The 14,572-nt window shown below is 42.2% G+C and overlaps 1 protein-coding gene across 1 annotated transcript in view; it reads right to left on the reverse strand.

Annotated features, from left to right (window-relative positions):
- The window catches only part of STAT1 (signal transducer and activator of transcription 1), a 1,171,385-nt gene that overhangs the window by 140,344 nt on the left and 1,016,469 nt on the right, over positions 1–14,572 (reverse strand). The window contains exon 15 of the mRNA XM_068244925.1: positions 12,030–12,082. Within this exon, the coding sequence (XP_068101026.1) occupies positions 12,030–12,082 (53 nt within the window). The remainder of the gene's footprint in view (positions 1–12,029; positions 12,083–14,572) is intronic.

Consider the following 14,572-nt stretch of genomic DNA (forward strand, 5'->3'; position numbering starts at 1 on the left):
CAGTGTTTAGGGACATTGTTTTGTTGAAAGATCCAGCCCCGACGCAGCTTCAGCTTTGACACTGATTCCTGGACATTGGTCTCCAGAATCTGCTGATACTGAGTGGAATCCATGCGTCCCTCAACTTTGACAAGATTCCCAGTCCCTGCTCTGGCCGCACAGCCCCACAGCTTGATGGAACCACCACCATATTTTACTGTAGGTAGCAGGTGTTTTTCTTGGAATGCTGTGTTGTTTTTCGCATCATCAGTCCACAGCACCTTATTTCAAAATGAAGCTGACTTGTCCAAATGTGCTCTAGCATACCTCAAGCGGCTCTGTTTGTGCTGTGTGTGGAGAAAAGGCTTCCTCTGCATTACTCTTGTATACAGCATCTCCTTGTGTAAAGTGTGCCGAATGGTTGAACAATGCACAGTGACTCAATCTGCAGCAAGTTGATGTTGTAGGTCTTTGGTGCTGGTCTGTGGGTTGACTGACTGTTCTCACCATTCTCACCATTCGTCGCTTCTGTCTATTCGAGATTTTTGTTGGTCTGCCACTTCAAGCCTTAATTTGAACTGATCCTGTGGCCTTCCATTTCCTCAATATGTTCTTAACTGTAGAAACAGACAGCTGAGATCGCTGAGACACCTTCCCCTAAACCATGATGGTGAACAATCTTTGTCTTCAGGTCATTTGAGAGTTGTTTTGAGACCTGTGACAATCCAGCCCCGCGATCCAGTCCAATCTGCTCCCGTTAGCGTATGCAGGAAGTACAGGTGCAGACGGACAACGAAGACCGGTTGCTGGATCGTCAGAGGAAGAAGGTTAATTCAACAGAGCGTGCCAATCCCGTCTAATCTGCTCCCGTTAGCATACGCAGGAAGTACAGTGAACAGACTGACAATGAAGATTGATCGCGCAGCTACCGACAATATGTAATGGGACAATCCCTCACCAAACCCGTATTACTAGGCCACCGTTGCCATGCAGGTCTCATGCACTAGAGACTGCTGGAGGTCAGATTCACTGTGTGCGTAGTAAACGGTTAAGATTGGTTGGAGGTGCCCCTACATGTACAATCCAGATTGTATATACAATCGGTAAACTAAAAATATCGATTTCGCGCTGGAAATTGGGTAAATTCACTGCCACCACTCTTCGATTTGCCAGGAGCGAAGAGACCCCAACGCTATCATAATATGGTAGCCAGCCCAATCACATTCGACATGCTCCAGTCACCGTTCGGGGAATAGTCACTGCCGAAGGCTTAAAGACTGTGAGCAATGTGACATTTAAAGAAAGGTTACTGGGTCCATATATGATGCAATCTCGACTGTATATCCAATCGAGAAACTAAAGTTATTGATTTCGCACAGGAAATCGGGTACTAGCTAATCCTAGAAGGAAGAAACGGTTATTTACAACCTAGCTAGCAAATCAACAATTTATAAGCAAATAATAAAACAATGCGGTAGTATGACTGACTCTTCAGAGTGCAGATTCGTTATAGCAGCAATCAGATGACCAGAACAGGCACAAGACTGAACGATAAAATTGTTAGTTTTATTCTAAAACTACATACACACAGCTTAATTTAGCCCACAGATAGATATACCTGTCCGGCAGAACAGATTGGCTTGATAGAAAGAGAATAGACATGAAGTAGTAGATAAATACTTGCTCTACTTCCATAACATATGTATTGCACTGTCCACGTTATGCTTCCTGTGAATTTTATAAAGGAAAAGTAGAGAATCCTATTCTAGACAGTTTCCATATTTACTGTGGCTATTTTGAAGCCAGTCGTGATGTAATATCCGCCCTTAGTCTCCTCTGCCTGATTTGCCCGCCATTCACTATAGAAAGTGCATTGTTTCAGCCTGAGAAATTTTGGCCATTTAGGCCAATCAGAGAGGAACAGAGGTGTGGGAGGGGAAAACAGGAGGGAAGGAGGCTTCAGCCAATCAGGCTGCATTAGTTAAGTCTGAGGGGAAGCAGAGAAGCAAAAAAAGACAACCCAGCATGCCTTGCAATTTCTCTTTTGTGTACCAAATTATCTGTGTACCAAATAAGAGTCATGTAAACTGGGGAATGATAATCTATCAACAAGAAAAGTAATAGTGATTTTAACTTTTGGATTGCCTGATTAGCATCCTTATTACTTGTTTACCAGATAAAAATAAAGAATTGATTTTTGATTTTATGCCCAACAGTTACTCTTTAATATACAGTTCAAATACCGATATTGGTAGTCCATGCGGCAATCGCAAGTCTTTGGCGGAAACTCCAAGATGGCAGTTGCCATGCGGCCAGAGGCCTTTGTGAGAAATAATAAGATGGAAGTTTTGGCCAGTGTCCCGCTGGCTGCCAGGATGTTGTTAGGCCAAGATTTCAGATGATGGACTTTGGACGCAGCGCTTTCCGGGCTCTGTCTAGTTATAGCCTCCACTCCAGCAAGGAGGGGTGAGGGCGGAGATCACACACCCCTCTTGGGACCTTAGAGGAGCCAGCCCCTTTTCATGGAGACAACAAAAGAAAAATCCCTGCGCTGCCTTTGATCGATGGTGGGGAAGTGTAGATGGGTGCTGCTCCGAAAGCTGGATGGTGCCAGCAATTCTGACAGAAAAATAAAAGAAAACAGGCACGCACCGCTGGTGCAAAACTTTTTTACTTCAATAAGACACGTTGATAAAAGTTTCACTTACAGTGTGTAAGATACAATTGCGCCTGTCAGGCCTGCCGGCTATCCTCTCCTATCCCCCGCGCATGGCCAGAGCGGCGGGGTGCGATGGAACTGGCGTGGGAGTCGGAGGCGGTGGGCGGAGCCAGGTCGCGAGGATGCCATCTGACGTCACAACGTTGACCACGTCTTCCATCGCACCCCACCGCTCTGGCCAAGCGCGGGGGATAGGAGAGGATAGCCGACAGGCGCAATTGTATCTTACACACTGTAAGTGAAACTTTTATCAGCGTGTCTTATTGAAGTAAAAAAGTTATTGCACCAGCGGTGCGCTCCTGTTTTCTTTTATTTTCCTTTTCATGGAGACCGTGATATACCTAAATCATGATAGATGTGCTAATCTTCAAAACCGTACAGGTTATGTTAAACCTAGCAAAATTTTTAGGTTTGTCAGAATTTATGAAGAACATGGATATCAGACTTGATTGGTTTGGAGTGAATTGTGGCCCCAAAATGCATAGCTCTGCTTTGGCAGGGCTTACCGTGAATTCGGAAACATCCAATCGTGTGGTATGTTCCGCATTTCATAATAAGCGAGTTCTAACGGCTAACGCCCATTTGAAAAGTCATATTTATGACAAAAGATGGATTTCATATTTGTGAGTTCACAGATAGGTTTCCTAACTGGTCAGTGAGAAAGCCAACTGTTGTCTCTAAGTGGCTTCTGCAAGATGTTAGCAGGACCTCCTGTGGCTAGCTCTTTGGCTGCTCTTTTCATGTACGGAACTCTGAAGTAGTTCCTTTTGGCTGTTCTGGGTGAAGGTGTCAAAAATACAGACACCATTCTCCCAGAAGCTTGGGTTTTACAATTTATGTCAAGCACATATCTGACTTCATCTGATGGATGAGCCATAAACTTCTCAGGGGGTCCCATGTGCTGGCAGAGGGCTTTTCACACGTGGAGGCTAATTACCTTACCATGAAAAGATTCCTCCAGCCCTTTGGAGAAGGAGAAATACAGTTTATTTGAACTGTCATTTTGGTATTTGCGATGAAACGTGCGTTTATCGCTCACATGAAGTATACACGGTTTTCTCGGGAACCGCAGAGCGTCACAAGACCCCCATGTTGCTACTCGTCAGAGAAAATTAAAAGGAGGGAAACATACAATTGACCCCTTAAATACTCTTTCTCATAATTAGATTCACCTGTGTATGTAGGTCAGGGGTCACTGAGCTGAGTCAATTTGAGTTCCAATCATTAGTTCTAAAGGTTTTGGAATCAATAAAATGACAACAGTGCCCAAATTTATGCACCTCCCTAATTTTATTTAAACAATTATTGCGCACTTTCTTTAAATCCAATAAACTTAATTTCACTTCTCAAATATCACTGTGCGTGTCTCCTATATGATATATTTAACTGACTTTTTTTTATCGTAATAACCAATATATATATATATACAGTGGTGTGAAAAACGATTTGCCCCCTTCCTGATTTCTTATTCTTTTGCATGTTTGTCACACTTAAATGTTTCTGCTCATCAAAAACCGTTAACTATTAGTCAAAGATAACATAATTGAACACAAAATGCAGTTTTAAATAATGGTTTTTATTATTTAGTGAGGAAAAAACTCCAACTCTACATGGCCCTGTGTGAAAATGTGATTGCCCCCCTTGTTAAAAAATAACTTAACTGTGGTTTATCCCACCTGAGTTCAATTTCTGTAGTCACCCCCAGGCCTGATTACTGCCACACCTGTTTCAATCAAGAAATCACTTAAATAGGAGCTATCTGACACAGAGAAGTAGACCAAAAGCACCTCAAAAGCTAGACATCATGCCAAGATCCAAAGAAATTCAGGAACAAATGAGAACAAAAGTACGATAATTGAGATCTATCAGTCTGGTAAAGGTTATAAAGCCATTTCTAAAGCTTTGGGACTCCAGCGAAACACAGTGAGAGCCATTATCCACAAATAGCAAAAACATGGAACAGTGATGAACCTTCCCAGGAGTTGCCGGCCTACCAAAATTACCCTAAGAGCGCAGAGAGAACTCATCCGAGAGGCCACAAAAGACCCCAGGACAACAGCTAAAGAACTGCAGGCCTCACTTGCCTCAATTAAGGTCAGTGTTCACGACTCCACCATAAGAAAGAGACTGGGCAAAAACGGCCTGCATGGCAGATATCCAAGGCGCAAACCACTTTTAAGCAAAAAGAACATTAAGGCTCGTCTAAATTTTGCTAAAAAACATCTCAATGATTGGCAAGACTTTTGGGAAAATACCTTGTGGACCGACGAGACAAAAGTTTAACTTTTTGGAAGGTGCGTGTCCCGCTACATCTGGCGTAGAAGTAACACTGCATTTCAGCAAAAGAACATCATACCAACAATAAGATATGGTGGTGGTAGTGTGATGGTCTGAGGTTGTTTTGCTGCTTCAGGGCCTGGAAGGCTTGCTGTGATAGATGGAACCATGAATTCTACTGTCTACCAAAAAATCCTGAAGGAGAATGTCCGGCCATCTGTTCGTCAACTCAAGCTGAAGCGATCTTGGGTGCTTCAGCAGGACAATGACCCAAAACACACCAGCAAATCCACCTCTGAATGGCTGAAGAAAAACAAAATGAAGACTTTGGAGTGGCCTAGTCAAAGTCCTGACCTGAATCCTATTGAGATGTTGTGGCATGACCTTAAAAAGGCGGTTCATGCTAGAAAACCCTCAAATAAAGCAGACTTACAACAATTCTGCAAAGATGAGTGGGCCAAAATTCCTCCAGAGCGCTGTAAAAGACTCCTTGCAAGTTATCGCGAACACTTGATTGCAGTTATTGCTGCTAACGGTGGCCCAACCAGTTATTAGGTTCAGGGGGAAATTTCTTTTTCACACGGGGCCATGTAGGTTTTGAGTTTTTTTTCTCACTAAATAATAAAAACCATCATTTAAGACTGCATTTTGTGTTCAATTATGTTATCTTTGACTAATAGTTAACTGTTTTTGATGAGCAGAAACATTTAAGTGTGACAAACGTGCAAAACAAAATCAGGAAGGGGGCAAATAGTTTTTCACACCACTGTATATATATATATATATATATATATATATATATATATATATATATATATATATATATATATATATATATATATATATATATATGTATATATATATATATGTATATATATATATATATATATATTAGTTAGCTAGAATAGATAGATAGGATCTTTGCGGGTTTTGCACATTTATGTGTATGGTGATTGCTCTGTATACACTGTGTTATGCACGTGGTATGCATCTGCTCTGTATATAGTGTGTTGCGCAAGTGTTTGCATCTTATTGCATTTATCTGTTTGTTTGCTCAATCCGGTCACAATAAACCATTATTGCACATTATTCCTTGTTTCAGTGTCTGTATTGCTACAAACTGTGGTCATGACCTGTTCCTCCATTCAGGTTTGAAACAGTAAGCTCTGGCCATACATACACTGACCATTGCAGCTATACTGCACACGGATACCTGTTATGTCCAAAAATGGATCCGCAACAAATTCTTTATTATGCATTGCTGGCTGATGAGGATGAAGCTGAATGTTGTGCGGATTTTGCTGATATATCTAAAATTGAATAGCAGCAGTTGATTAGCCAGACATATAGTTATGTCAAATTGGGAATATTTTGCACACAAGATATTGAGAATTTCGCCAGGATCTGGAATGATCTGGCATACCCTAAGACAACAAATGTTCGTCTTAAATGTGATAATAACCAAAAGATAGTCAGTGATTATGTACCACCTTTTGATAATTATGCCATTTTAGCCCTGATTAACTTGCTTGAGGATGACAGGAAGTGTCAAACAGACCGTGCAAGCTTGCATTGATTCTCTCCAGTCCTTGATTAGTCAGGGAATATGCAAGTACGGTTTAAAGAAAGAAATGGAGCGCACTATAGTGCATTACCAAGGCTTGGCTTTTATTCGCAAATGTACAAGTAATACTCACAAGATATAGCAATAAAAGACGCTTCTCAGCGGTACAGCCAACCGCTTCACTCTCTGGCAATATGTCGGCGGCGCGCTGTGGCCAGCAGCGCGATCTCCGGTGGACTGGAAGCCGTATCGCTCTGGGAGTGGGCGTGGCTGGAGGTCAGCGTGCATAGGACGTCATGACGCGTTTCGGCGCTCTGCGCCTTCGTCAGATGACGTCTCTATGCACTGCACGCTATTTAGCAAGAGTCCTGAGCCGTAGTCATGGTTACAGAAATATGCAAGTACGGGAAAGCCTCTTTCTTGCTGATTGCATGGCAGAAAATTATCTCTGCAGGTTCCACAGCCCTTGCCTCACCTGTTATGAGCCCAGTTCAGGTTGATTTTACTTCTGAACAAGTAGACATGTATTATCATTATTTGAAGAGAGATAGGGGAGAATTTTTTGAGTTTTATTCCAAGCAATCTATTGAATTTGTGCCTGGGTATATGAATGCCGTTAAGAATTTGATGCATGCAAATTGCTGCTAGTATGAATCTGGTCCTGCTCTAATTGCTGCCTATTCAGAAATCCTGCAGTTAAGCAATTCTTCTGTTAACCCTCTGAGTGTCTCTCATTAAGGTTCAGAACCCTCAGCCCACAGCAATTAAACAGCCTAAAAGTCAATCACCCGTCAATAAGCAATTTGACTTCATTTTCAGTTCTGATAAGAATGACTATTTATATCAATATTTGAAGAGAGACAAACAAGGGTTTTTTGAATTTTACTCGGAGAAATGTGAATCATATGTGTCTGCCTGTATACGTGCAACAGAATCTTTAATGGTGCATAAGCTTTGCAAGCATTAATTTGCTTCTGCATTGATTATGGTCTGGTGTGAGCAGGGCCGGTTTAAGCAACAATGGGGCCCCAGGGCAAAATAAACCTGGGGCCCCCCCCCCCCAACATATACCCCGGAACAAAAATCGGCATTAGGGGACCTTTTTTGCAGCTGGTATAGTCAGGGTGTGAAGTCCCAATCGGTCGGAGCTCCACATTCTGACTATCCCAGCCTGCATGGGGGACAAGGGGTTAAAAAGTTTCAGGAGGGGGGACCCCCCATAATTTTTTTGTTTAAAAATTCCCACACTCTAAACATAAAAAAAAAAGGGAAAATAGGAAAAAATGCCAGGGATCTTCATACAGCCATATTGCGGCTGTATAGCGATCCCTGTCCAAAGCGCTGCGGCTTCGTATAGACCCCCTGGAAACCCCGTCAGGAAATTTATTGCGCTTTCATTTGATGCATGTAAAATTACACTACCGTTAGGCTTGCTACTAAAAGTGACATTTACCGCATTTAAAAGTATACTTTTTTCCTTTGAAACTTTAAAATCGATTTTCTCAAAAACTATAAGGTCTTTTTGAAAAATAGTTTTTTCCTCTTATTCCTAATGATCTCCTTAACATATCCTGCAAATTTAGGGTTTGTAGCATTTAAGGTGGATTTGCTATTAACCATTAAAGTCGGCAGGTTTTTAAATGTGTATTTTTTTTCCCTTTGAAACTTTAAAATCGATTTTCTCAAAAACTATAAGGCCGATTTGAATTTTTTTTTTCCTCTTGTAGCCACTGGGGGCCCCTACAAGCTCTGGGGCCCTGGGGCAGCTGCCTCCTTTGCCTTAATGGTAGCGCCGGCCCTGGGTGTGAGATCCTTTCTTCCTGTTTCCACTCTCTTCCCTCTACTCACTCTCCATATATTTCTAACCATGTCCAGAGCTCAGAGTCTGTAAAAAATAAAAAGTCTAAGAAATTGCAAACAACCATCCGGTCCACACCTTGGTCGTGGCAGTGTCCAGCTACTTCACAAGAACCTGTTCCTGTTTCCAGATTGGTCCACAGAACAAAGCACAAATATTTTCCTACAGTCTTATTACTCCAGTCAGTTCCTGTCCGCTGCAGCCTCCAGTCATCTTGCCTCCCATGCAGCTTCCAACCGACTCCTGTCTGGTGCAGCTTTCAACTGACTCCTGTCTGGTGCAGCCTTCAGCCGACTCCTGTCTGGTGCAGCCTTCAGCCGACTCCTGTCTAGTGCAGCTTTCAGCCGACTCCTGTCTGGTGCAGCCTTCAACCGACTCCTGTCTGGTGCAACCTTCAACCGACTCCTGTCTGGTGCAGCTTCCAACCAGCTTCTGTCTGGTGCAGCCTCCAGCCAATTTCCCTCTGATACAGAGTTTAGCTTTTCTTTCACAGTTATTAAAGATCTTGCTTGCACCAAATCCAAAAACCAATCCAGCCATTTGTTCCACCGGATCTTGCATCCAGTCTACAGAACTTTGTTTCCAGCCCGCACAGGCTCCATTCCAGCTTGCACAGGCTTTGCTCCAGCCCGCACAGACTGTATTGGGGTATCAGCCAACGACCCAGCCAGTTGCTCAGCCAATGGACCAGCACCCTGAGGCTATCCAGCCTGTTGTCACTCTACCTGAAACTATCCAGCCGGTTGCCACCCTCTTTGAAACTATCCAGTCGGTTGCCACCCTCTTTGAAACTATCCAGTCGGTTGCCACCCTTTATGAAACTATCCAGCCTGTTGCCACCCTGTCTGAAACTATCCAGCCTGTTGCCACCCTGTCTGAAACTATCCAACCTGTTGCCCAGCCATCACAGACTTCTGCCGCTGCCCAGTCGTCACAGACTTCTGCCGCTGCCCAGCCGTCACAGACTTCTGCCGCTGCCCAGCTGCTAGAGTGTTACGGAACAATAAACAGGTATTGCAAGGAATGAGCACAGTTTGCAGAAACACTGATACTGAAACAGGGATGTGCAAAAAAGGTGTTTTATTAAGAACCAAATCATGCAAATAACATGCAACCATATGCCAACAATAGATACAGTGTATCTCCTGCAAACAAAACAAAACAGTGTGCACACATATAACCAAAACCCTGACTACCTATCTATCTATTTACAAACGGCGTGCAGGAGATATATATATGTACTAGCAAATATATATACAATAACGCGGTATCAAAGGGAGCAGGCGAAAACAGATCAAAACGGAATAACAGAGTTAGCAACCGGTAATCAGATACATGCAAGGTACAGAGGAATAAACAGAAGCAGAGTCAGGACAAGCAAAGGTTCAGCAGCAGGTAATCAGATCACAGAGCAGGTACAAGAAACCAGGTATCAGGTAACAGAGGTGACCAGAGACTCAGATCTGTAGCAAAGGAAGTTCTGGCAAGGACTTGGAGGAAGAGGCAGACTTATATAGTCCATGTAACAGGAAGCAGCTGGTGGTGATTGTCCCATTAGAGGCATCTGCAGGCCAGACACAAAACTGCAGGTCTTTGTATTTGATGAAAAACCACCTGCTGGTGGATAGTGGAAGTCCAAGGCAGTCCAACTCAATACCACCACCAGCAGGCAGGAGATAATATAACATTAATCGTAACATAGAGACTTTGGCTGGATGGTGCCAAATCTGCTGTCTGTCCTGTTGGTACCAAGCCCGTTGCCTTGCCTGGTGCCTGCCAGTCCTCTGTTCCGCCCGAGACCTGCCAGCCTGTTTCCTTGCGTGAGGTTTTCCAGTCACCCATTGTACCTACCTCCGTGTTTGATGATTCCCAATCAGTGTTCCAGTTTCTTGAAATACAATTTCCAAAGTGGTCTACTGTCTTAAGAATGCTGGATATATTTTGGTTGGCATTGTTTCTCTCCCTACCCACCCAAGTTTGCCAATTGCAATTTGCTGTTATACTTGCTACTTTTTGGATCCTGCCTGATGTGTACCAGTTGTTTGTGCAATCTGCCTCCCTGCCTAGTAAAGTTTCAAAGTTTAAATTACTACTTCCCTCCCTGCCCACCCTGTTTTTGCATCTGCGGTCCATCCCGCCAAGGCATTACTTGCATAATGTTTCCTGGGACCCTGGAGGGAGTTTTCTAAAGACATTGTGGAGCGTCCTGAGGCCACTCCTCAAGGGGGGCGGGGGGATAATGTTACGATTTGTGTGCTGCTTTGTTTCTGCCTGCTGGTGGTGGTGTTTACTTGGACTGCCTTGGACTTTGCACTGTGCCACCAGCAGGGGGCTTTATGGACATGTAGCAGCCCTGGGGTTCTGTCCTCCACCAGCAGAGGGCTCTGTGGACTGTGAGCAGCCCTTCAGCAATTTCCACATGCATCTTGTTTGCTACCTAGACTATATAAGAACTGCCTTTTCCTCCTGCTGGTTGCCAAAGCTTAGCAGTTCTTTGCAGCCTTGAGCTCCTGGACAACCTGCTTCCTGACCTGTTCCTTGCCCTGAGATTGTATTTGCCTTTCTGTTGCTGAACCCTGTATACTTTGTCTGACTCTGATTCCTGCCTGCTCCTCTGTACTTCGATTGGTTTGTTACCTGGCTTGCATTACGTTCGACTGTTATTTCTGCCTGCTCCCTTTTTGTACCGCGATTGTTGTATATTATTCCTGTATATATTATCCTGTGTATATATATATATATATATATATATATATATATATATATATATATATATATATATATATTTATTAGTTAGCTACAATAGATAGATAGGATCTTTGGGGGTTTTGCACTTTTATATATATGGTGAATGCTCTGTATATACTGTGTTGTGCACGTGATGTGCATCTGCTCTGTATATAGTGTGTTGCGGAAGTATTTGCATCTTATTGGCATTTATCTGTTTGTTTGCTCAATCCGGTCACAATAAACCATTATTGCACATTATTCCTCGTTTCAGTGTCTGTATTGCTGCACACTGCGGTCTTCACCTGTTCCTCCATTCAGGTTTGTAACAACCGTTCACGCGGGGGCTTGGCATATAGGTGAAGAGCATGATATTAGGTTAGGGTATAGAGGCTGAAGGAAGATGAGAGATCTGCCAGGCCTTACACTATGGACTTTATGCTGCACTGTATGGGTCACATCACAGCAGTAGGCTGTGAGGCAACTTTACATCACCATTACAATCTATTTTTCAGGATGTGCAGAGCAACGTACATAGTGTGAAAGGAGCCTAATTACATGGATAGATGAATTGGTTTACCTGTCCTAAACTGGTACTAGACTATTGTTCAGATGCTAGACTATGAATATGGTAGGAACATTAGATTGTGAGGTCCTTTGAGGAAGGTTTGTGAAATGAAAACTTCACTATATTCTGTAAGCTCTACCAAAAATGTCAGTGCCACAGAAATACAAAACATACCGGTATATCTATTTTGTCTGAAGGCCCAGTTTAATTTTTGACAACATGTAAGTTATTAGCAGCCCAAACAATACTGAATAATTGAAAAAATGCATAACACTATGACATCATAAGGTTACAGAAAAAAAAACTTAATTAAATAATTCTTAGTAGTAGATGTTACCTTGCAAAATCTTGTCCATGGAATAAAATCTTCAGCACTGTTAAGATTTGGCCCTTAAATAAAGATAACAATAAAGATAACACAAAAATATTTAATTCCAAAATTCCAATGCTGCACACATGCAAACATTTTTAAATGTATATTACTATGCCTAAGTTTCTGAACTGAATATAACCTAGGGGAGTGTCCAGAATAACAATAATGCACAACACAGCAACAAACAGAAAGATCTTTGTTCCAGGAGTGATAGTAGTGAATACAGTAAAACGCCCATTACCCGCCATCATCAAGAACTGACAGATTTTGGATAAGTGTATTTTCTAAAACTGTCTGTTTTTTTTAAAGACACAACACTCAACATGATGAAGTGGTTTACACCGCGAAACGCAGCCTGGGGGAGAAGCCTGGGTCCCGCTGTGCAGTGCTGATCGCGTGCAGGACCCAGGAATGCAATGGACATGGCAGTATTTTGACAGCTCCACCTGTGCTCGAGTTTACAGCTATCAGCACAAAGCGGAACCTGAGCACAGGTCAGGATTACCGCCAAGGGGTTTAACTGAATTTTTTTTCTCAAAACGTTTTTTATTGGTTTTTGAATATAAAAAGCAGTAAAACAGTGCAATATCAAAATGTGTTTTGCAAATAACAACGTAGTGCAAATTTAAATACAACTTGAGGTACAGCAAAATCTGCGGAGGCAGAAAATATTACATATGAAAACATTTTGTACGTCAGCAACACTATGGCGTCAATTACTGGCATCCCTAGTCAACTTTAAAGGGACTCCGAGCAGTGCAGAAATTATGGAAAGATGCATGTCATTTTAAAGCTCTCTTTCTCCTCTTTCCAATGATATATAAACCACCGCCCTACGTCTTGAAATTGCCGCGGCCGCGATTTCGATCGCGAAAATAGAGAAAAATAAAAGGCGTAGGGCAACGATTTAGGTGTCGTCAGAAAGAGGAGAAAGAGAGCTTTAAAATGATATCCATCAAGCCATAGTTATATTGTATTACACAGGACAACACTTTCCCCGGTGTCAGCAGCTCCATTCTGCTGAATGCAGCTGCTGACTTTGACAAAAAGTCGCCCTGTGTAATACAATATAACTATGGAAAGATGGATATCATTTTAAAGCTCTCTTTCTCCTCTTTCTGACGACACCTAAATCGTCACCCTACGCCTTTTAGTTTTCTCTATTTTCGCGATCGAAATCGCGGCCGCGGCAATTTCAATCGCGAAAATAGCGAAAACTAAAAGGCGTAGGGCGGCGGTTTATATATCATTGGAAAGAGGAGAAAGAGAGCTTTAAAATAATGTGCATCTTTCAATAGTTTCTGCACTGCTCGGAGTCCCTTTAAACTTAATATAAAAGTGCATGGAAAAGGGAAAGCACCACACAGAGTCGGTGGCTCAATGATCTTGACAATTTGTACCTTTCAAATTTTTGTGTAGACCATGGGTCGTGGGGGTGTTAGATGTTAGCCTTATGAACCAACCCGTGAGCCACTCCATGAGTATAGCTAGTGTTATATAAATAGTTTCATTCTATATTGCATCTTCCTGATGGGACAGAGGCCATCAGAAGGAAGGTAAGAAGAAAGAGAGAGGAGTGAAGGAGGGAAAGAAAGTGTTAGGGGGGGAGAAGGTAAGGAGAAAAAGGTGCCGAGCAACTACCAATCCCATCTTGATGCTAAATTCATTTGGAAGGGAAATGCTTGGGGGAGGCCTTTTTTACGTTATACAGCTGTGAGAGACGCATGAAGCCAATGGGCATAATGTATAAAATAAGGTTTCCAGACTTTTTCAAACTGGGGAAGAGTGTCATTTGTTATAGCTTTCATTCTGTTGAAACAACTGAATTTTTTTCAATGTGGTCTCTCACAGTGGGAATGCATCTACAATGTGAATTTCAGACCCAAAATCGCAGGGTGTTCAAATACTTATGTTCCTTACTGACTGTATGTGCACACTCTGCCAAAGCTATTCAAGATAATTGAATAATCACATTCCAGTAACCACAAGCAAGACTTATCACAGCACACACAGGGCCATATGCAATTCAGTTTTTCACCTGAGTTTTCTCCTAGGTGATATTTTCACAACTTATAAATAAAATTACTTTTACACCCCCATCAAGCAAACAAATATACAAGATAATTTTGACAGTACTTTTTTACCAACTTTTTGGTAGTTTTTCCATTTAAAAAGTGCTATAAAGGTAATTTAAAATGAAGATGAAAAATGATCTCCTAGGAGAAAACGCAGGAGAAAAAATGAATTGCATATGGCCCACAATGTGCTCAGTCATACAGTAGATCTTTATTTTGTTCGTTTTGTGTTTTCTGTCTGCTTAGATAAATTAAAACTCTCATTTAAAATTCAAACTATAATAGTACTGCTCAGCATAGGAGTAGATCTATGAAGCTATCCATACCTTAAGTTGGGCAATATTTCATACAGCTGAGTTTAAGTTTATGCAAGTTCTTCCCCTCAATAGTAGCACTGTAAATATTTACTACAGTATGCCTATTTCTATGCCA

The sequence above is a fragment of the Hyperolius riggenbachi genome, chromosome 7, assembly GCF_040937935.1.
Source record: "Hyperolius riggenbachi isolate aHypRig1 chromosome 7, aHypRig1.pri, whole genome shotgun sequence".
Taxonomy (NCBI): domain Eukaryota; kingdom Metazoa; phylum Chordata; class Amphibia; order Anura; family Hyperoliidae; genus Hyperolius; species Hyperolius riggenbachi.